We start from the raw sequence: 26,106 nt of genomic DNA on the forward strand, positions 1-26,106 counted from the left end.
CATTTTATGAAGTGGTGTATAAAGTGCTCCTTCAGTGTGTCTTTGTTCAGAATGTGAGAGACTCACCCAGTGACACATCCCCTCAGAGAGATACTAAGCCACCATAGAACATGGCCTGAAGAGAACCACCACAGAACCTGGATTGAAGACAACCACCACAGAACCTTGCATTAAAATAATCTATGCAGAACCTGGACCTAGGATTTCCAGACAATTAACTTTTCCAGACAATGAACATTGAAGTTTAATGTTTTTTCCTTGTAACGTTAATTATATATATTGAACATAAATAGGATGGATTATACTTCTACTCTTTTACAATGGGACATTTCCCCATTGTAAAATATGTATAAAATGGAAAACAGCTTTTAATATGTTTTGCTTTCGCACCTAGATGCTCCTGATGTGTTAATTGACTTACTTTGTATTGCTGTCAGACATTATTGTGCCATGGCATTTATGAATATTAATCACAATCACACTTGATTTATGGTGACATTTTTTATGATTATTTCCAATACAGTGTGATTCAGTGTAAATTATGCATTTTGTTGTGAATTAGCTCAAAGTTTAAGACAATAAAAATTGTCAACTTTAAAGCAATAAAATGTTGCTTTAAATATTACAGCCTAGTCTGTCTTTATCATCTGTTAACTTGAAAATCTTAAAAAGATGAATTCATACAAGTATCCCACAATACAGTAGAGTAGAGCACCCCGCCCTCCATTTGTCAAATCTGACCATAATTATATCCTCCTGATTCCTGCTTACAAGAAAAATCTAAAGCAGGAAGTACCCAGGACTCGCTCAATACTGAAGTGGTCAGATGATGTGGAAGGTACGCTACAGGACCTTTTTTTCTAGCACAGACTGGAGTATGTTCCGGGATTCATCAAATGGCATTGAGGAGTGCATCGACGACGTTGTCCCCACAGTGACCGTACCTACATATCCCAACCAGAAGCCATGGATTACAGGCAACATCTGCATTGTGCTAAACACTAGAGTGCACAATAATAAACTTGAAAATGTATGAATAAACCAATTAGGCACATTTGGGCAGTCTTGATACAACATCTTCAACAGATGTGCAATGGTTCATTGGATCAGTCTACAGTCTACTTTGCACATACACTGCGGCCATCTTGTGGCAAAAGTCTAAATTGCGCTTGGGCTGGAATAATACATCATGTCTTTTCTCTTGCAATTCAATAATGATTGTACAAAGAAAATACCAAAAAAACTGATTTTTATTTCTTTGCATCTTTTACCAAATCTAATGTTATATTCGCCTACATTCATTTCACATTTCCACAAACTTCAAAGTGTTTCCTTTCCTTGCACATCAAGAAAATGCATATCCTTGCTTCAGGTCCTGAGCTACAGTCAGTTAATTGTGGGTATGTCATTTTAGGCGAAAATTGAAAAAAAGGGTTCGGTCCTTAAGTGGAGGGTGTAGTACAGGTTTTTATGCACAACCCAACTCAGCATGCCTGGATACAGATTAATCATGTATTGTGTGGTTACGGTACAACAAAACCCAGAGGACTTTGCTTTTAAGGCTATGACACTCACAGCCATGATAAAAATGTCATCATAACACATGGGCTCTCATGCAATATTGCTTAAATATACCATGGCTGTTAGCCAATCAGCTTTCAGGGCTCAAACCGTCCAGTTATTACTACAAAATATACTACAGAATAATTACATGTTTGTCAGTACCGTTGACAGAGTACACAGTTGTTTCTTAATCCTCGCTTTGCCTGATGGCCATTGAAGTTGAACAAGGACATCAGGCCATTGGTTAACCTTGCATCAGGCCATTGCTTAACCTTGCAATCTATGTCAAGAGACTTTGTTTGAAACAACGGAAGTCATGCAGTAAACACTGTCTCAGTGTAACGCCCTGACCTTAGAGAGACGTTTTATTTCCCTATTTGGTTAGGTCAGGGTGTGATTTGCGGTGGGCACTCTATGTTGTCTATTTCTTTGTTTTTGGCCGAGTATGGTTCCCAATCAGAGGCAGATGTCTATCGTTGTCTCTGATTGGGAATCATACTTAGGCAGCCCTTTTTCCCACTTTCTGTTGTGGTATCTTGTTTTTGCACAGTTGCTGTTAGCCCTGCAGAACTTTACGGTCGTTTATATTGTGTTGTTTTTTGGAGTCAATTCAAATGAAAGTATAATGTACGCCGCACGCTGCACCTTGGTCTCCTTCTAACAACGGACGTAACAGATTGTTATATCAGGGTCCGTATTCACAAAGTGTCTCAGAGTAGTAGCGCTGATCTCAGTTCAGGGCTCCTGGTCCAAATAATTAAGAAATAAAAGGTTGTGTGTGTTGCACGCAGTGGATTTAGCTGAGGGCCCTTCAGGACCAGACTGATAGGGAGTAGGGTTGACATCTATACTTTGTAGGATGTGTGTTTAAACTTTTCTACATCCATAACAACCAGCTCTCTGGACTTTAATACAGACTCCATGGGCCTTCAATACAGAGTGTGTGTGTGTGTGTGTGTGTGTGTGTGTGTGTGTGTGTGTGTGTGTGTGTGTGTGTGTGTGTGTGTGTGTGTGTGTGTGTGTGTGTGTGTGTGTGTGTGTGTGAGTCACTTACTGTTTAGCCTCCCAGCTTGGGGATGGGAGCTATCATTGAACCTGGTGGTCAGTCTTTAGGCTGCTGTAGAGCTTGACGGACCGTAGAGGTTGAACATTTATCCTCCCATATTTGGGGTTCTGAGAATGAAACAGCTTCAGAATAATCAATGTAGAAATATGTGTTTACAGTAATACAGACCTGTTGAATAAGTGGTTGTTGATGATGATGATGATGACGGTGGTGATGATGATGACTTTATTGAATTCATGAGGAAATTATTTTTGCATCATACGACATGTCATCTTAAATAGACAGATGTAGACAGACATGCAACACATCACACACATTACATACATAGTGCAGTAGACTTACAGACAGACAGTATTCACATAGACAACCATATAGCACAATACAACACAACACAATATGAGTCTGGTTCATTTTCAGTAATGAGGCCCTGTACTCCATTTACAGTTTCTACTTCAATGTATCAGGTGGAGTTATTCACCAGCTATAGATTGAGTTGTTGTTTATGTTTCTAAGACTGCAGGGTGGGAGATGCAACAATGTCCTTGAGAACAGCAGGAAGTGTGTTGGGGTTTTTTCTCTGGTCTGTAGCAGGTCTGGTCTCATTCATAATGTTTTAGTAATGTTATCTTAATGTTATTCTGTGTGTTCAGTGACATCGTCTGTTAGGGGCTTCTTCTTTTCTGGAATAGTTGTCTTTTACACCTCACTGAGTAACACTTAGGTCCTTTCTGTGGTTTCCATTCACACTCAGCAAGTAGAGTACAGCAACAAAGTGTGGACCAACGCTGTTAGTGTGAGAAAATGGGTCTGTAATGTATAATCACTATAATGTGTACAGTAACATTCAATATAGTTAAACTGTTGAATTCCATTTAGTTCTGGAAAATGGTCTTGGTTTGTGTTTCTATCTGTATAACATAGGATTTCTTCCATCTTTGTATTAGAGTGATACGTCAGTGATAAAGGGATTTACAGTGATATTGTTTTTCTCCAGGTCTTCAGGTGAAGGTGACTGGTGGACATCAGGATAAGACACTGACCTGTAGCACCACCTGTACTCTGACTGACAACCCCACCTACATCTGGTACAAGAACGGACAACATCTAGATGAGAGCACCTCCCCCCAGTACAAAGACCCAGTCTCCAGCAACTATGAAGACAGCTACTCCTGTGCTGTAAAATGCCATGAGGATCTCCTCTCTCCTGCAGTGTGGGAGTGTTTCTTTAATTCAGAATTGTATATACTGTATAACCTCTGTGTCATTTGACAACTATTACCATTTCTAGAAAGAACTAAGACAAGGTCCTCATGGCATGTCATTGTACTACAGGTGTTCAGGGTCAGAGCTGCATCAGAGTGTTTTAACCCAGGAAGAGAATCTGTGTCTTGAAGGGGTCAACAGTGGATATATCCTGTACTTATGACAGTGGTTATGATACTGTCACATCATCACCCTGGTTTAGTCCTAAACAGAGATCTAGGTGGAGGGATAAGTCGGTACCTGAGGACCCAACCACAGACAGTGTGCAGTGTGTGTTACGTCCTGACCTTAGTTCCTTTTTTATGTCTCTATTTGAGTTTGGTCAGGGCGTGAGTTGGGGTGGGCATTCTATGTTTTGTTCTGTGTGTTATATTTCTAGGTGTTTGGCCTGGTGGTTGGTTCCCAATCAGAGGCAGCTGTCAATCGTTGTCTCTGATTGAGAACCATACTTAGGCAGCCTGCTTTCCCACTATGGGTTGTGGGTAGTTGTTTTCCGTTTCAGTGTTTGCACCATACGGGACTGTTTCGATTTTCATTTCTTTCCTTCACTTTGTTATTTTCTATTTTTCGTGTTCTGAGATAATAAATTATCATGGACACTTACAACGCTGCATTTTGGTCCGATCCTTCCTACTCCTCATCAGACAAAGAAGAAGTTCGATACAGTATGCTGAAGAGAAGGAGAGGGGTCGCTCCACCCTGAGAATCTCAGATCTGAGAGAGGAGGACTCAGCTGAGTATCGCTTCACTTTTAAAACTCAACTTTGAATGGGGTCATAGTTTCCCAGGAACAAGTCTGTCTGTCACAGGTAATACTACACTGTATGATACAACTGTAAATCATAATGAATTACAGGATAAATATATTAACCATCCTGTTAACACAGAGGTGTATGTGGTTTTATACATATTGTTTCAGGTCTGCAGGTGAAGGTGACTCCTGCTGCAGAGGGACAGAAGACACTGTCCTGTATCACCACCTGTACTCTGACTGACAACCCCACATACATCTGGTACAAGAACGGAAAACGTCTAGAAGAGCCCACTTCCCAACAATACTCTGTCAATAGTTATTATTCAGACAGTTACCCCTGTATAGGGACTTATGAGATGATCAATCAGGTTAATAAAACCCTCTAGAGTTTAAGCTCCAGAGGGGTCAGAGTTTTTAGGCCAAACCCTTCGGATGCTATTGTACATACGATTTTGTGAGAAGACCGATTTTCGGGATGTCCCATGATCTGACAAACACCACTCTAGCTCTGCCACCTTTCAGCACAGATGCGGAAGGGCGATATCGGCTGATGTGGTGGATTGAGACGCAGCCCATCAATAAAAGATATCTCTATTGTTAACAGACGGATTTTGGTATTATGTTAATTACACTTATAAGAGTCACAGCAAAATCTTTTGTATGATCTTTAATACACTATTTTAGGCCCAGCTGTTGGAACTTTGTCTTTCCTGGATATAGCCACTATATTGTGATCACTGTATCCAAAGGGTACGGATACACTGCAGCCAATGGTTCTACACTATTAGTCAAAATGTGACTGATACATGTGGATGATCTTGTTCCTGTAGTGTTTGTAAACACCCTGGTAGGTTGATTAATAACCTAAACCAGATTACAGGCACTGGCTACAGTGATAAGCTTCCTCTTGAGCGGACAGCTTGATGAAAACCAGTCAATATTCAGGTCCCCAAAAAAGTAGACCTCTCTGTTTACATCACATACACCATCAAGCATTTCACACATATCATTTAGATACTGACTGTTAGCACTTGGTGACTTGGTGACCTATAGCAACACCTACTGAAGAATAGGCTTTAGATGAACCTGCAACCACAACACTTCAATAACACTTGACATAAGATCTTCTCTAAGCATTACAGGGATATGGCTCTGAATATATACAGCAACTCCTCCCCCATAAGCATCCCTGTCTCTTCTATAGATGCTATATCCCGATTATTCCTATTGCTGTACCATCAAATGAATTAGCTAAGTGGGTCGAAGAAATGGCTAATATATGAATGTTATCTGACGGTAGCAAGTTATTTATTTCATTTACCTTATTTCTAAGGCTACAGATATTAATATGGGCTATTTTCAGCCCTTTCCTGGGTAGCTTATCAGAGATAGACATAATATGGAAAACAGCAAACAAAGCTAAATTTTTTAAAAATGACATTCAGCAGTCCAGTAATCAGTAAGTGTGTGTGTTTGCTGTGGGGTTGAAGCTACGAACCCATAGGCTTGGCTCTCTCATCCCTTCCAGGCTCATATTTTCCAGACTTTAACTTTAACGTTTTAGTTGAATTCTCTTAACTTGTAATTATAATTATGTATATTGGTGAAAAATGGGTTGGTTTATGCTTCTGCTCTTTTTCTGTGTGATTTTAACAATTTCATGATTTGTGATCACATTCTCAGTGATTAATATGGATAATATTGATAACAGTTTTTTAATATATTTTGCTTTTGGACCAAGTTGCTCCTTAAAATGATGTTTTACTTTTTATTGCAGTCAGTCATTACTGGTCATTTTATATTTTATATTATGTAATACCATATTGTTCAGTGTCATGATATTGCTTGTTTTATTATCACATTTGTAATTATTACATATTTTAGATGCATTAAAGACAATTTCACATGTGCATTTCTTACATTGTGGTTAATTGTCAATAGAGTATAAACATAATGTTGTAAATAAGCTCAAAGTAAGACAATAAATGAACCAAACAATAAATGAACTATTTGATGAACTATTAATACATTGATTCATAACTATTTCCACTCTGTTGTTGTATTTCTGCCTATTGGACACATGATGTCACCATTGAACCATATAAGCCTGAGTGGCGAGGCTGTATGCTAGCCAGGGATACTCCACTGCCCTTACCTAGAACTGTTCATCAGCACACACACATGTGTGCGTCCATGTGTGTGTAATGGGTGTGCCGCCCCCTCAGCCAGGGCAGCACATCATAGGCTATAGTTAGACTCTGATGACAGAGAAACTAAAAACAATTAGAAATATCCCCCGACACACACACGCGCACACACACTGACCCAAAGTGTAAAAGCTTGGTAATAGGTGAAAGATATAGAGAATTAAGTTGAAGACTTTCATTGTTCAGGACTTGTTAGTCACTTAGCAGTCTATCAGAGCCAAGAATGAATGAATGTCTGTCTGTCTGTCTGTCTGCTCCTCTTCCTCCCCTTGTCCTTTTCCTCATCCTCATCATCCACCTCCTTTTTCGCCTCCTTCTCCCCCACCCTCCTCCCCTTCCTCCACTCTTCCACCTCCTCCTCCACTCTTCCTCCTCCTCCCTCTCCTCACCCCACCTCCTCCCTCTCCCCTTCCTCCCCTCTTCCACATCTTCCTCTCCTCTTCCTCTTGCTCCTCTTCCTCAAATTTCAAACAAAATAATAACAAAACGGTTGTGAGACTTACGTTTGATCTTGAAAGAGATCTTTCATATGTGTATAAACTACAATTAGGGCTATCCAGATACAAACCTCTACCCTTGAAGAGGTTTCTCTGATCGGAACTACAGAACAACCCAACCGATTTCTGCTATTGTTGTGGTATACATCCTCTTCTAGGGCTCTTCTAAGGCTCCTAGCCCCATCAAAGATCATGGGGGAGGGTGGGGTGGGGGGGCAGTGGAGCATCTGTGTGTGTTAACTGTGTGTGTTAACTGCTTAACTATTTGCTGTACACTATACTATACTATACTATACTGTGTGATTGAACACACTGATTCTTGGTCAGTTTGAGTAGTTATGTTGACTATGACATTAGCTAATATGGTGACAACAATGTTTAATATTTGTTAAACTAAAGTAAACGGAATGAAACGGGGTACGACCTGAATTTGTAATTATATCACCCTAGTTCAATGTAATTATATCACCCTAGTTCAATGTAATTATATCACCCTAGTTCTATTGAATGTGTCACTGTTTGCCACATTGGTTACTCACAGTAGGCCTCAACACATACAATAATCTATGTCACCTACAGTAGGCCTCAACACATACAATAATCTATATTACTACAGTAGGCCTCAATACATACAATAATCTATATTACTACAGTAGGCCTCAACACATACAATAATCTATGTTACACATACAGTAGGCCTTCAACACATACAATAATCTATGTCACCTACAGTAGGCCTCAACACATACAACAATCATATAATCTATGTCACCTACAGTAGGCCTCAACACATACAATAATCTATGTCTACCTAATCAGTAGGCCTCAACACATACAACAATCTATGTCCTCAACACATACAATAATCTATGTCACCTACAGTAGGCCTCAACACATACAATAATCTATATTACTACAGTAGGCCTCAACACATACAATAATCTATATTACTACAGTAGGCCTCAACACATACAATAATCTATATTACCTACAGTAGGCCTCAACACATACAATAATCTATGTCACCTACAGTAGGCCTCAACACATACAATAATCTATATTCACCTACAGTAGGCCTCAACACATACAACAATCTATGTCACCTACAGTCTATACAATAATCTATGTCACCTACAGTAGGCCTCAACACATACATAATCTATATTACTAATCTAACACATACAATAATCTATGTCACCTACAGTAGGCCAACACATCAACATATTACCTACAAGGCCTCAATCTATAATCTATTTCACCTACAGTAGGCCTCAACACATACAATAATCATACACAGTAGGCCTCAACACATACAATAATCTATATCACCTACAGTAGGCCTCAACACATACAATAATCTATGTCACCTACAGTAGGCCTCAACAATAATCTATGTCACCTACAGTAGGCACATAAATCTATGTCACCTACAGTAGGCCTCAACACATACAATAATCTATGTCACTACAGTAGGCCTCAACACTATATTACTACAGTATAATCTATGTTACCTACAGTAGGCCTCAACACATACAATAATCTATATTACTACAGTAGGCCTCAACACATACAATAATCTATGTCACCTACAGTAGGCCTCAATACATACAATAATCTATATCATACAGTAGGCCTCAAGGCCTCTCACCTACAGTAGGCCTCAATACATGTAATAATCTATATTAATACAGTAGGCCTCAACACATACAATAATCTATATTACTACAGTAGGCCTCAACACATGTAATAATCTATATTAATACAGTAGGCCTCAACACATACAATACAGTAATAATCTATATTACCTACAGTAGGCCTCAACACATACAATAATCTATATCACCTACAGTAGGCCTCAACACATACAATAATCTATATTACTACAGTAGGCCTCAACACATACTAATCTATATTACTACAGTAGGCCTCAACACATACAACTATGTCACCTACAGTAGGCCTCAACACATACTAATCTATGTCACCTACAGTAGGCCTCAACACATACAATAATCTATATTACCTACAGTAGGCCTCAACACATACAATAATCTATATTACTAATCTATATTAATCTATATTAGTAGGCCTCAACACATAGGCCTCAACACATACAATAATCTATATCACCTACAGTAGGCCTCAACACATACAATAATCTATGTCACCTACAGTAGGCCTCAACACATACAATAATCTATGTCACCTACAGTAGGCCTCAACACATACAATAATCTATATTACTACAGTAGGCCTCAACACATACAATAATCTATATTACTATAGTAGGCCTCAACACATACAATAATCTACAGTAGGCCTCAACACATACAATAATCTATGTCACCTACAGTAGGCCTCAACACATACAATAATCTATATTACTACAGTAGGCCTCAACACATACAATAATCTATGTCACCTACAGTAGGCCTCAACACATACAATAATCTATGTCACCTCAACACAGTATGTCACCTACAGTAGGCCTCAACACATACAATAATCTATGTCACCTACAGTAGGCCTCAACACATACAATAATCCATGTCACCTACAGTAGGCCTCAACACATACAATAATCTATGTCACCTACAGTAGGCCTCAACACATACAATAATCTATGTCACCTACAGTAGGCCTCAATACATGTAATAATCTATATTACTACAGTAGGCCTCAACACATACAATAATCTATATTACTACAGTAGGCCTCAACACATACAATAATCTATATTACTACAGTAGGCCTCAACACATACAATAATCTATGTCACCTACAGTAGGCCTCAACACATACAATAATCTATGTCACCTACAGTAGGCCTCAACACATACAATAATCTATATTACTACAGTAGGCCTCAACACATACAATAATCTATGTCACCTAATACAGTAGGCTTCAACACATACAATAATCTATGTCACCTACAGTAGGCCTCAACACATACAATAATCTATGTCACCTACAGTAGGCCTCAATACATGTAATAATCTATAACAGTAATCAACACATACAATAATCTATTCACCTACAGTAGGCCTCAATACATGTAATAATCTATATTACTACAGTAGGCCTCAACACATACAATAATCTATGTCACCTACAGTAGGCCTCAACACATACAATAATCTATGTCACCTACAGTAGGCCTCAATACATGTAATAATCTATATTACTACAGTAGGCCTCAACACATACAATAATCTATGTCACCTACAGTAGGCTTCAACACATACAATAATCTATGTCACCTACAGTAGGCCTCAATACATGTAATAATCTATATTAATACAGTAGGCCTCAACACATACAATAATCTATATTACTACAGTAGGCCTCAATTCATACAATAATCCATGTCACCTACAGTAGGCCTCAACACATACAATAATCTATGTCACCTACAATAGGCCTCAACACATACAACAATCTATGTCACCTACAGTAGGCCTCAACACATACAATAATCTATATTACTACAGTAGGCCTCAATACATGTAATAATCTATATTACTACAGTAGGCCTCAATACATGTAATAATCTATATTACTACAGTAGGCCTCAACACATACAATAATCTATATTACTACAGTAGGCCTCAACACATACAATAATCTATGTCACCTACAGTAGGCTTCAACACATACAATAATCTATGTCACCTACAGTAGGCTTCAACACATCAATAATAATCTATGTCACCTACAGTAGGCCTCAATACATGTAATAATCTATATTAATACAGTAGGCCTCAACACATACAATAATCTATATTACTACAGTAGGCCTCAATACATACAATAATCTATATTACTACAGTAGGCCTCAACACATACAATAATCTATGTCACCTACAGTAGGCTTCAACACATACAATAATCTATGTCACCTACAGTAGGCCTCAACACATACAATAATCTATGTCACCTACAGTAATCTATGTCACCTACAGTAGGCCTCAACACATACAATAATCTATGTCACCTACAGTAGGCCTCAACACATACAATAATCTATATTACCTACAGTAGGCCTCAACACATACAATAATCTATGTCACCTACAGTAGGCCTCAACACATACAATAATCTATATTACTACAGTAGGCCTCAACACATACAATAATCTATATTACTACAGTAGGCCTCAACACATACAATAATCTATGTCACCTACAGTAGGCCTCAACACATACAATAATCTATGTCACCTACAGTAGGCCTCAACACATACAATAATCTATATTACTACAGTAGGCCTCAATACATACAATAATCTATATTACTACAGTAGGCCTCAACACATACAATAATCTATGTCACCTACAGTAGGCTTCAACACATACAATAATCTATGTCACCTACAGTAGGCCTCAATTCATACAATAATCCATGTCACCTACAGTAGGCCTCAACACATACAATAATCTATATTACTACAGTAGGCCTCAATACATGTAATAATCTATTTTACTACAGTAGGCCTCAACAGTCACCTACAGGCTTCAACACATACAATAATCTATGTCACCTACAGTAGGCCTCAATTCATACAATAATCCATGTCACCTACAGTAGGCCTCAACACATACAATAATCTATGTCACCTACAATAGGCCTCAACACATACAACAATCTATGTCACCTACAGTAGGCCTCAATACATGTAATAATCTATATTAATACAGTAGGCCTCAACACATACAACAATCTATATTACTACAGTAGGCCTCAACACATACAATAATCTATATTACTACAGTAGGCCTCAACACATACAATAATCTATGTCACCTACAGTAGGCTTCAACACATACAATAATCTATGTCACCTACAGTAGGCCTCAATACATGTAATAATCTATATTACTACAGTAGGTCTCAACACATACAATAATCTATGTCACCTACAGTAGGCTTCAACACATACAATAATCTATGTCACCTACAGTAGGCCTCAACACATACAATAATCTATGTCACCTACAGTAGGCCTCAATACATGTAATAATCTATATTACTACAGTAGGCTTCAACACATACAATAATCTATGTCACCTACAGTAGGCCTCAATACATGTAATAATCTATATTACTACAGTAGGCCTCAACACATACAATAATCTATGTCACCTACAGTAGGCCTCAACACATACAATAATCTATGTCACCTACAGTAGGCCTCAATACATGTAATAATCTATATTACTACAGTAGGCCTCAACACATACAATAATCTATGTCACCTACAGTAGGCTTCAACACATACAATAATCTATGTCACCTACAGTAGGCCTCAATACATGTAATAATCTATATTAATACAGTAGGCCTCAACACATACAATAATCTATATTACTACAGTAGGCCTCAATTCATACAATAATCCATGTCACCTACAGTAGGCCTCAACACATACAATAATCTATGTCACCTACAATAGGCCTCAACACATACAACAATCTATGTCACCTACAGTAGGCCTCAACACATACAATAATCTATATTACTACAGTAGGCCTCAATACATGTAATAATCTATATTACTACAGTAGGCCTCAATACATGTAATAATCTATATTACTACAGTAGGCCTCAACACATACAATAATCTATATTACTACAGTAGGCCTCAACACATACAATAATCTATGTCACCTACAGTAGGCTTCAACACATACAATAATCTATGTCACCTACAGTAGGCTTCAACACATACAATAATCTATGTCACCTACAGTAGGCCTCAATACATGTAATAATCTATATTAATACAGTAGGCCTCAACACATACAATAATCTATATTACTACAGTAGGCCTCAATACATACAATAATTTATATTACTACAGTAGGCCTCAACACATACAATAATCTATGTCACCTACAGTAGGCTTCAACACATACAATAATCTATGTCACCTACAGTAGGCCTCAACACATACAATAATCTATGTCACCTACAGTAGGCTTCAACACATACAATAATCTATGTCACCTACAGTAGGCCTCAATACATGTAATAATCTATATTAATACAGTAGGCCTCAACACATACAATAATCTATGTCACCTACAGTAGGCCTCAACACATACAATAATCTATATTACTACAGTAGGCCTCAATACATACAATAATCTATATTACTACAGTAGGCTTCAACACATACAATAATCTATGTCACCTACAGTAGGCCTCAACACATACAATAATCTATGTCACCTACAGTAGGCCTCAACACATACAATAATCTATATTACTACAGTAGGCCTCAATACATGTAATAATCTATATTAATACAGTAGGCCTCAACACATACAACAATCTATATTACTACAGTAGGCCTCAACACATACAATAATCTATATTACTACAGTAGGCCTCAACACATACAATAATCTATGTCACCTACAGTAGGCTTCAACACATACAATAATCTATGTCACCTACAGTAGGCCTCAATACATGTAATAATCTATATTACTACAGTAGGTCTCAACACATACAATAATCTATGTCACCTACAGTAGGCTTCAACACATACAATAATCTATGTCACCTACAGTAGGCCTCAACACATACAATAATCTATGTCACCTACAGTAGGCCTCAATACATGTAATAATCTATATTACTACAGTAGGCTTCAACACATACAATAATCTATGTCACCTACAGTAGGCCTCAATACATGTAATAATCTATATTACTACAGTAGGCCTCAACACATACAATAATCTATGTCACCTACAGTAGGCCTCAACACATACAATAATCTATGTCACCTACAGTAGGCCTCAATACATGTAATAATCTATATTACTACAGTAGGCCTCAACACATACAATAATCTATGTCACCTACAGTAGGCTTCAACACATACAATAATCTATGTCACCTACAGTAGGCCTCAATACATGTAATAATCTATATTAATACAGTAGGCCTCAACACATACAATAATCTATATTACTACAGTAGGCCTCAATTCATACAATAATCCATGTCACCTACAGTAGGCCTCAACACATACAATAATCTATGTCACCTACAATAGGCCTCAACACATACAACAATCTATGTCACCTACAGTAGGCCTCAACACATACAATAATCTATATTACTACAGTAGGCCTCAATACATGTAATAATCTATATTACTACAGTAGGCCTCAATACATGTAATAATCTATATTACTACAGTAGGCCTCAACACATACAATAATCTATATTACTACAGTAGGCCTCAACACATACAATAATCTATGTCACCTACAGTAGGCTTCAACACATACAATAATCTATGTCACCTACAGTAGGCTTCAACACATACAATAATCTATGTCACCTACAGTAGGCCTCAATACATGTAATAATCTATATTAATACAGTAGGCCTCAACACATACAATAATCTATATTACTACAGTAGGCCTCAATACATACAATAATTTATATTACTACAGTAGGCCTCAACACATACAATAATCTATGTCACCTACAGTAGGCTTCAACACATACAATAATCTATGTCACCTACAGTAGGCCTCAACACATACAATAATCTATGTCACCTACAGTAGGCTTCAACACATACAATAATCTATGTCACCTACAGTAGGCCTCAATACATGTAATAATCTATATTAATACAGTAGGCCTCAACACATACAATAATCTATGTCACCTACAGTAGGCCTCAACACATACAATAATCTATATTACTACAGTAGGCCTCAATACATACAATAATCTATATTACTACAGTAGGCTTCAACACATACAATAATCTATGTCACCTACAGTAGGCCTCAACACATACAATAATCTATGTCACCTACAGTAGGCCTCAACACATACAATAATCTATATTACTACAGTAGGCCTCAATACATACAATAATTTATATTACTACAGTAGGCCTCAACACATACAATAATCTATGTCACCTACAGTAGGCTTCAACACATACAATAATCTATGTCACCTACAGTAGGCCTCAATACATGTAATAATCTATATTAATACAGTAGGCCTCAACACATACAATAATCTATATTACTACAGTAGGCCTCAATTCATACAATAATCCATGTCACCTACAGTAGGCCTCAACACATACAATAATCTATGTCACCTACAGTAGGCCTCAACACATACAATAATCTATATTACTACAATAGGCCTCAACACATACAACAATCTATGTCACCTACAGTAGGCCTCAATACATGTAATAATCTATATTAATACAGTAGGCCTCAACACATACAACAATCTATGTCACCTACAGTAGGCCTCAATACATGTAATAATCTATATTAATACAGTAGGCCTCAACACATACAATAATCTATATTAATACAGTAGGCCTCAACACATACAACAATCTATGTCACCTACAGTAGGCCTCAATACATGTAATAATCTATATTAATACAGTAGGCCTCAACACATACAATAATCTATATTACTACAGTAGGCCTCAACACATAACATTATCTATGTCACCTACAGTAGGCTTCAACACATACAATAATCTATATTACTACAGTAGGCTTCAACACATACAATAATCTATGTCACCTACAGTAGGCTTCAACACATACAATAATCTATATTACTACAGTAGGCTTCAACACATAACATTATCTATGTCACCTACAGTAGGCTTCAACACATACAATAATCTATATTACTACAGTAGGCTTCAACACATACAATAATCTATGTCACCTACAGTAGGCTTCAACATACAATAATCTATATTACTACAGTAGGCCTCAACACATACAATAATCTATATTACTACAGTAGGCTTCAACACATACAATAATCTATGTCACCTACAGTAGGCCTCAATACATGTAATAATCTATATTACTACAGTAGGCCTCAACACATACAATAATCTATGTCACCTACAGTAGGCTTCAACACATACAATAATCTATGTCACCTACAGTAGGCTTCAACACATACAATAATCTATGTCACCTACAGTAGGCCTCAACACATACAATAATCTATGTCACCTACAGTAGGCCTCAATACATGTAATAATCTATATTACTACAGTAGGCCTCAATTCATACAATAATCCATGTCACCTACAGTAGGCCTCAACACATACAATAATCTATGTCACCTACTATGCAGTAGTCCTCAGTACGTGCATACATACATACATACATACATACATACATACATACATACATACATACATACATACATACATACATACATACAATAATCTATATTACTACAGTAGGCCTCAACACATACAATAATCTATATTACTACAGTAGGCCTCAACACATACAATAATCTATATTACTACAGTAGGCCTCAACACATACTATAATCTATGTCACCTACAGTAGGCCTCAATTCATACAATAATCCATGTCACCTACAGTAGGCCTCAATTCATACAATAATCCATGTCACCTACAGTAGGCCTCAATTCATACAATAATCTATATTACTACAGTAGGCCTCAATTCATACAATAATCTATATTACTACAGTAGGCCTCAATTCATACAATAATCTATATTACTACAGTAGGCCTCAATTCATACAATAATCCATGTCACCTACAGTAGGCCTCAATTCATACAATAATCAATATTACTACAGTAGGCCTCAATTCATACAATAATCTATATTACTACAGTAGGCCTCAATTCATACAATAATCCATATCACCTACAGTAGGCCTCAATTCATACAATAATCTATATTACTACAGTAGGCCTCAACACATACAATAATCTATATTACTACAGTAGGCCTCAACACATACAATAATCTATATTACTACAGTAGGCCTCAACACATACAATAATCTATGTCACCTACAGTAGGCCTCAACACATACAATAATCTATGTCACCTACAGTAGGCCTCAACACATACAATAATCTATGTTACCTACAGTAGGCCTCAACACATACAATAATCTATATTACTACAGTAGGCCTCAACACATACAATAATCTATATTACTACAGTAGGCCTCAACACATACAATAATCTATATTACTACAGTAGGCCTCAATACATACAATAATCTATATTACTACAGTAGGCCTCAACACATACAATAATCTATGTCACCTACAGTAGGCCTCAACACATAAAATAATCTATGTCACCTACAGTAGGCCTCAACACATACAATAATCTATGTCACCTACAGTAGGCCTCAACACATACAATAATCTATATTACTACAGTAGGCCTCAACACATAAAATAATCTATGTCACCTACAGTAGGTCTCAACACATACAATAATCTATATTACTACAGTAGGATTCAACACATACAATAATCTATGTCACCTACAGTAGGCCTCAACACATACAATAATCTATATTACTACAGTAGGCCTCACCACATACAATAATCTATGTCACCTACAGTAGGCCTCAATTCATACAATAATCTATATAACTACAGTAGGCCTCAATTCATACAATAATCTATATTACTACAGTAGGCCTCCAATCATACAATAATCTATGTCACCTACAGTAGGCCTCAACACATACAATAATCTATGTCACCTACAGTAGGCCTCAACACATACAATAATCTATATTACTACAGTAGGCCTCAACACATACAATAATATATGTCACCTACAGTAGGCCTCAACACATACAATAATCTATGTCACCTACAGTAGGCTTCAACACATACAACAATCTATGTCACCTACAGTAGGCCTCAACACATACAACAATCTATGTCACCTACAGTAGGCCTCAACACATACAATAATCTATATTACTACAGTAGGCCTCAACACATACAATAATCTATGTCACCTACAGTAGGCCTCAACACATACAATAATCTATGTCACCTACAGTAGGCCTCAACACATACAATAATCTATGTCACCTACAGTAGGCCTCAATACATGTAATAATCTATGTCACCTACAGTAGGCCTCAATACATGTAATAATCTATATTACTACAGTAGGCCTCAACACATACAATAATCTATGTCACCTACAGTAGGCCTCAATACATGTAATAATCTATATTACTACAGTAGGCCTCAACACATACAATAATCTATATTACTACAGTAGGCCTCAACACATACAATAATCTATATTACTACAGTAGGCCTCAACACATACAATAATCTATGTCACCTACAGTAGGCCTCAACACATACAATAATCTATATTACTACAGTAGGCCTCAACACATACAATAATCTATATTACTACAGTAGGCCTCAACACATACAATAATCTATATTACTACAGTAGGCCTCAACACATACAATAATCTATATTACTACAGTAGGCCTCAACACATACAATAATCTATATTACTACAGTAGGCCTCAACACATACAATAATCTATGTCACCTACAGTAGGCCTCAACACATACAATAATCTATGTCACCTACAGTAGGCCTCAACACATACAATAATCTATGTCACTTACTATGCAGTAGTCCTCAGTACGTACATACATACATACATACATACATACATACATACATACATACATACATACTGTACATAAAATAATCTATGTGACTACAGTAGGCATCCAACTCAAAACTAACTCAAAGGGCCAGTTTCCCAGACACACATTTTGCATAGTCCTAGATTTAAAACTAAATCTCTGTCGAACACGGTTTTTAGTCCAGGACCTGGCTGGATTACATTTCCATTTGAGTCATTTAACAGACGCCCTTTTCTAGAGCGATTTACAGGAGCAATTAGGGTTAAGTGCCTTGCTCTGCGTTGGATTGTGATAAATCACTGGTTCTTCTACCCTTCGTGTGTTGCTCCAGCAACACAAGGTTGATACACAGAAGCCATATTGCACAAGTCACCTGAGGTCTCAGTACATGAAGGGGCTTCCCCAGACATGTCCCTCCTGTGTAGACCACATCCATGTTGTCTACACATGTCTTACAAGAGAGCATTTTATGTCTTCTAGATCAAATCAAGTCGAAATCAATCGAAATCTTATTTTATTTCTCACGTGTCAAACACAATGGGTGTGGACTTAACCGTGAAATGCTTGCTTACGTGCCCTTCCCAATGATGCAGAGTTAAACAATTATAATAACAATGAAAATAGTAACATACACCAGAATGGAGCTATATACAGGGAGTACCCATATCTGTGTGCAGAGGTACAAGGTATTTGAGGCAGATATGTACATGAAGGCAGATTTTGGGACAGTCTACAAAGTGAAGTTTCCCTAACTAAGGTTTTGGACACAGACCTCTGGCTAGACAAACCAACAATGCACTTTGGTCGTCCAGATTCTATTGTACCGGGCTCATTCCATTGGTGGGCCAAACACTCTAGTCCTTCGAAAGCCCAACGGTCGCAGCCGCGACCTTCAAATGACCTTCAGATGAACTTCCAATGACCTTCTATTATGGTTCCCTTTTACCTTCAGGAGGTGACCTTTGAACTTTGGGATATGTGAAGACTGGTATATTATGTAAGATAATCCAACCCACTGTTCTTTGATCCTGGTCTTAGAGACCCACAATATGCTTTTGTTCCAGCCCAGGACCAACACACCTGATTCCATGAATCAATTTGGAGTTAGGATTATCATTGTTATCAGTTATGAAATCATAACAAAGACATGACAGTCAAATCCCACTGACTACCCAGCTAACTCAACGTCCAGAATACATCCAGACTACAGGACTAAGACGTCAGGGGATTTTCTGGGAGCCATTTTTTTTTTAAGCGTTCAGAAAAGTGCTTGGTATTTCCTGGTTGTTCCATATTTGATAAATAAAGGCCTATCAGCCGTGCAGACCAGACCCCCTGACCTATGAGCTAAACTGGTCCTCTGTGTGTGTGTGTGTCTCGAGCCCATTGTCTCGGAATCTGTTATCATTATACAGCAGTTTCCTCTGGCAGCCTTGAGAGAGAGGGGGAGAGAGAGAGAGAGAGAGAGAGAGAGAGAGAGAGAGAGAGAGAGAGAGAGAGAGGGGGTGGGGGGGAGAGAGAGAGAGACTGAGAGATTAATAAGAATAGTAACAAAATTGTAGACCTTTGGAATACACATTTTAGATAAACAGATTGCACATAAAGGCAACTGACAAAATAAAATAAACTTGAGTAAATGAGGGAGGGACACAGTGTATTGAAAGCAGGTGCTTCCACACAGCTGTGGTTCCTGAGTTAATTCAACAATTAACATCCCATCATGCTTAGGGTCAAGTATAAAAATGTCATTATTTTGCCCATAATTTTGGCTACAATGGCTATGCCACCATAGGATGACAATGTCCCCTTTCTCATGGGCACGAGGGGTCACTGAATGGTTTGTAAACCTTATGCCATGACCGTCTCAGTCACCAGATCGCAACCCAACTGAACACCTATGGGAGACTCTGGAGCAGTGCCTGAGACAGTGTTATCCACCCCCATCAACAAAACACCACATTTATTGTGGAAGAATGTTGTCGCATCCCTCCAATAGAGTTCCAGACACTTGTAGAATCTATGTCAAGGTGCATTGAAGCTGTTCTGTCTCGTGGTGCCCCAGCACCCTATAAAGACACTTTATGTTGGTGTTTCCTTTATTTTGGAAGTTACCTGTAAATTGACAGTACAAAGTTTTTATGAAAGTAACATCACATAAAAATGTTTTTACATTTTTTATCTACGGGCAAGTGAGTTATCTACAAAGTAAATGTTGTTGTTGGTTGCTGTTGGTTGACCCAGACCTAACGCCAGAAAACACAAACACGTGATGTCATAGGGAGGAGGGGAGGAGGGGAAGAGAGGAGGGGAGGAGGAGGGGAGGAGAGGAGTAGGACGGGATAAGGGGAGGAGAGGAGAGGAGAGGAGAGGAGAGGAGAGGAGAGGATGCTTGTTTTTAAAATCAGAAAGGGGGACGGAGAGAGTGAAAATAGAGAGAGAAACACAGACATGGTGAAATAGACAGACTGTTATTTCAGACACATTACGTGCTTGACTCACACACACTGGCATACATTGATGCACACACATATACACCCTGGCACACGTACACACAAACACATGCGCGTGCACGTTCAGACACAGTGACACAAGCACACAGACGGTGACACACACAGTCATAACACTCCTAGTGAGTCATTCTACAACCATTCACTGATCCACGGTGTTAATTATCTACTTATACACTCAACCATACCTCAGACTAAGGCTTGAGTCCCTAACAGTACCCCATTCCCTATATGGGGCACTACTTTTCACCAGACCCACAGGGGGGTAGCCAAGAGTAGTGCTCTATATAGGGAATAGGGTACCGACTTAGACCAAAGCCACTGTCAAACACATTAGGTCACTGATCTCAGACCAGTGTGAGGGTTATTCTGTATCAAGTGTTACTGCTGATCTCAGACCAGTGTAAGGGTTAATAGTATCAGTGTAACTTCTGATCTCAGACCAGTGTGAGGGCTATTGTGTATCAGTGTTACTTCTGATCTCAGACCAGTGTGAGGGTTATTGTGTATCAGTGTTACTTCTGATCTCAGACCAGTGTGAGGGTTATTGTGTATCAGTGTTACTTCTGATCTCAGACCAGTGTGAGGGTTATTGTGTTTCAGTGTAACTGCTGATCTCAGACCAGTGTAAGGGTTATTGTGTTTCAGTGTTACTGCTGACCGTAGACCAGTGATATTTTTATCAGTGGACTGGACAGTATGAGTTATGGTTTCATTAGATGCACTATGCAGGAATCACTCCGTCATTTCCTGGTCGCCAAAGTCGGCGTAATTTCAGTTGATGTGACAAAACAAGAAATTATAGTGTAGAAAATCATTGCACCGTCTAAATATATTTTCCAGAACCAATAGGGTATTTTCTACTGTTTGAATCTGGTGTAAAAGATGAAAGAACTTAATAGAAGTAGCGCAAATACATCAGATCTAGCGCTTCTTAGACTTGCTTTCAATGAGAATGACAGATCTATAACTCACATTTCTATGTGATTTTGTTCCAAAAGGTTACATGTTGCAGCTTTAAATACATCACCGTAACATAGTTTCTGCTCTCAGAATAACCACCGGCTGACTACTCATCTGATACAATGTGAGGACGAGGAAGTGGTTAGAAACATGCGTGAGAGTTAAAGCAGGCGATTCACCAATGTCCTTATCTGGCGGTGTCCCGTCAGAAACATCCCCCACGTAAAGCGGGACACCAAGTCAGCTGTACAACTGAATGCATTCATTATGCATTTAACCCAACCTCTCTGAATCAGAGAGGTGCATCATCAGCGCCCGGGAGAACTGAGGGTTAACTGCCTTGCTCAGGGACTCTGGACACCTGTGATGTCACGGATAAGGAATTCCCCTCCAGCGAGAGGGCAGGGGAGGGGGGTGTTAATGTGTGACACAAGGAAAACAGACAGCCCTCACACACACTGCAGACAGAGTGGGTCAGAGTTGCTATTTATTTATGTTTTACCTTTATTTAACTAAGCAAGTCAGTTAAAGAACAAATTCTTATTTACATTGACAGCCTAGGAACAGTGGGTTACCTGCCTTGTTCAGGGGTAGAACGACAGATTTTTACCATGTCAGCTAAGGGGATTTGATCTTGCCACTTTTCAGTTACTAGTTCAAGACTCTAACCACTAGGCTACTTGCTAGGTGAGACTTTCACTACAACAGAACTTAGTAGACTGAAGAGACTCACGCCATACAATCAAAGGATTCATTGATAGATGAGAAGGGTGTGCGTGTGCGTGTGCATGTGCGTGTGCGTGTGTGTGTGAGCAAGAGATTTATGAGAACACATCAGACAGATGTACATACAGACAATGTTCACAGAGTCATGTTTGTCGGTGTTCGAAGGTTGCGACCTCCAAAAGAGAGCGATTTCTCGATGGTTAGTGCAATCCGGGATCCTTGGGACATCCCTAAAGCCTTGACCCATACCCTTAACTATTTAAAATGTCAACTTAAATAGGATGATATCAGAGTTGTTTCCATTTCTCTATAGGCAACCTTCTATAACATATCTATCTCTCCTCTCAATTCTCTCTCCTTTTTCTGTCTATTTTTCCATCTATCATTTCTCTCTTGTTGTCTTTCTGTCTATCATGTTCTTTCTTTACTTTCTACCTCCTTCTCTCTCTAGGTCCCAAGTCCTGTCATGTCTCTCTCTCTCCTTCTCTCTCTATATCCCCTCTTGCCCTGTCTCTCTCTCTCCACGTCCCAAGTCTTGCCCTGTCTCTCAACTCTCGTTTTCTCGCCATGTCCCAAGTCTTGCCCTGTCTCTCACCTCTCCTCTCTCCATGTCCCAAGTCTTGCCCTGTCTCTCACCTCTCCTTCTCTCTCCATGTCCCAAGTCTTGCCCTGTCTCTCACCTCTCCTTCTCTCTCCATGTCCCAAGTCTTGCCCTGTCTCTCACCTCTCCTTCTCTCTCCATGTCCCAAGTCTTGCCCTGTCTCTCACCTCTTCTTCTCTCTCCATGTCCCAAGTCTTGCTCTGTCTCTCACCTCTCCTTCTCTCTCCATGTCCCAAGTCTTGCCCTGTCTCTCACCTCTCCTTCTCTCTCCATGTCCCAAGTATTGCCCTGTCTCTCTCTCCTTCTCTCTCCATGTCCCAAGTCTTGCCCTGTCTCTCACCTCTCCATGTCCCAAGTCTTGCCCTGTGTCTCTCTCCTTCTCTCTCCATGTCCCAAGTCTTGCCCTGTCTCTCACCTCTCCTTCTCTCTCCATGTCCCAAGTCTTGCTCTGTCTCTCACCTCTCCTTCTCTCTCCATGTCCCAAGTCTTGCCCTGTCTCTCACCTCTCCTTCTCTCTCCATGTCCCAAGTCTTGCCCTGTCTCTCTCTCCTTCTCTCTCCATGTCCCAAGTCGTGCCAAGTTCTCTGCCCATGTCCCAAGTCTTGCCCTGTCACCTCTCCTTCTCTCTCCATGTCCCAAGTCTTGCCCTGTCTCTCTCTCATTCTCTCTCCATGTCCCAAGTCTTGCCCTGTCTCTCTCTCCTTCTCTCTCCATGTCCCAAGTCTTGCCCTGTCTCTCACCTCTCCTTCTCTCTCCATGTCCCAAGTCTTGCCCTGTCTCTCTCTCCTTCTCTCTCCATGTCCCAAGTCTTGCCCTGTCTCTCTCTCCTTCTCTCTCCATGTCCCAAGTCTTGCCCTGTCTCTCACCTCTCATTCTCTCTCCATGTCCCAAGTCTTGCCCTGTCTCTCACCTCTCCTTCTCTCTCCATGTCCCAAGTCTTGCCCTGTCTCTCTCTCCTTCTCTCTCCATGTCCCAAGTCTTGCCCTGTCTCTCTCTCCTTCTCTCTCCATGTCCCAAGTCTTGCCCTGTCTCTCTCTCCTTCTCTCTCCATGTCCCAAGTCTTGCCCTGTCTCTCACCTCTCCTTCTCTCTCCATGTCCCAAGTCTTGCCCTGTCTCTCACCTCTCCTTCTCTCTCCATGTCCCAAGTCTTGCCCTGTCTCTCACCTCTCCTTCTCTCTCCATGTCCCAAGTCTTGCCCTGTCTCTCACCTCTCCTTATCTCTCTTATCTCTTCCCCTTCTACAATATCGCTCCCAGGTCTCTGTAGAAACACCATACAGTAAATTCACCTATCCATGATGCCGAGCAGCTGTTGTTATTGTTCCGATTTGCACTTGTTACTCTCTGTTGACTCTGTTTCAAATGACACTTTTATCAAACAAGACCACACAGATAACCGTGTGTGTGTGTGTCTGTGTGTGTGTGTGTCTGTGTGTGTGTGTTTGTCTGTCCGTGTCCGTGTCCGTGTGTGTGTGTGTGTGTGTGTGTGTGTGTGTGTGTGTGTGTGTGTGTGTGTGTGTGTGTGTGTGTGTGTGTGTGTGTGTGTGTGTGTGTGTGTGTGTGTGTGTGTGTGTGTGTGTGTGTGTGTGTGTGGGCTGCTAAAGCAGTGAGATGAATACCCCTGCAATCAGATTAAAAACAGATTAAAAAGACACTGTGGTCAGAGTTGTGAAAGCATTCAGTGTGTTTCTCTAGGTGTGGCTGTACCCAGATCAGGTAGTGTGTGAGAGTATCTAGATTCTACAACATCCTCTTGGTTCCAACCATCAAAGCCTTAACCTCTCTATTGTTCCTTGTTCTGAGGAGAAACAGAAGTCGTACTGCGTTAGGTTTTGAAGTCCGGATAGAGAGAAGGATGGAGGGAGAGAGAGGGGGATGATGGTGGGTTGGATGAGGGAGGAGGGGGGTTGTGGGGATACTGCCAGTACCTGAGTCACATCGGAAGAGAGACTTAGTTGATTCTTCTCCGAAGCCAGAACGTCAGAACATGCCGGTCGGAACAGGAAAGGGAAGACACCTGGGAATGAGAATGAAAACAGAGGGAAGGAGGGAGAGGAGAGGAAAGGGTGATCGCTTAAGACATGGGATACAGACCGGAGGTGTGGAGGTGTGTGTGTGGGTGTGTGTGCACGTGGGTGAGTGTGTGTGTGTGTGTGTGTGTGTGTGTGTGTGTGTGTGTGTGTGTGTGTGTGTGTGTGTGTGTGTGTGTGTGTGTGTGTGTGTGTGTGTGTGTGTGTGTGTGTGTGTGTGTGTAGTAGTAGTATTCTCTCTTTCTATTCCATACAGTAACGGATACAACTCTCTATCTGGTGTGATGTGGTCTGGAATGATAACACAGGCTTCAATACTATTCCAGGTGAGACTGTGGGGGAAATTCCCAACCCTAACCACAACCCACTACCAAGATGTACAACAGGAGAGAGAGGACATTTAGACAAGCATGGTC

At 39.5% G+C, this 26,106-nt stretch overlaps 1 protein-coding gene across 5 annotated transcripts in view; it reads left to right on the forward strand.

The window, feature by feature from the left end:
- Window positions 1–6,648, forward strand: part of LOC115120246 (B-cell receptor CD22-like) — a 36,841-nt gene extending 30,193 nt beyond the window's left edge. For 4 of the 5 annotated variants that reach the window (XM_065015172.1, XM_065015173.1, XM_065015174.1 and 1 more), the window contains one exon: window positions 51–625. In XM_065015172.1, the coding sequence (XP_064871244.1) occupies window positions 51–107 (57 nt within the window). In that variant the 3' untranslated portion in view covers window positions 108–625. Of the gene's footprint in view, window positions 1–50; window positions 626–3,623 lie in introns of those variants that run through there. The other variant, XM_065015175.1, reaches the window with a different exon arrangement.
- The last annotated feature ends 19,458 nt before the right edge of the window (window positions 6,649–26,106 follow it).

The sequence above is a fragment of the Oncorhynchus nerka genome, unplaced genomic scaffold (assembly GCF_034236695.1).
Source record: "Oncorhynchus nerka isolate Pitt River unplaced genomic scaffold, Oner_Uvic_2.0 unplaced_scaffold_1639, whole genome shotgun sequence".
NCBI lineage: Eukaryota > Metazoa > Chordata > Actinopteri > Salmoniformes > Salmonidae > Oncorhynchus > Oncorhynchus nerka.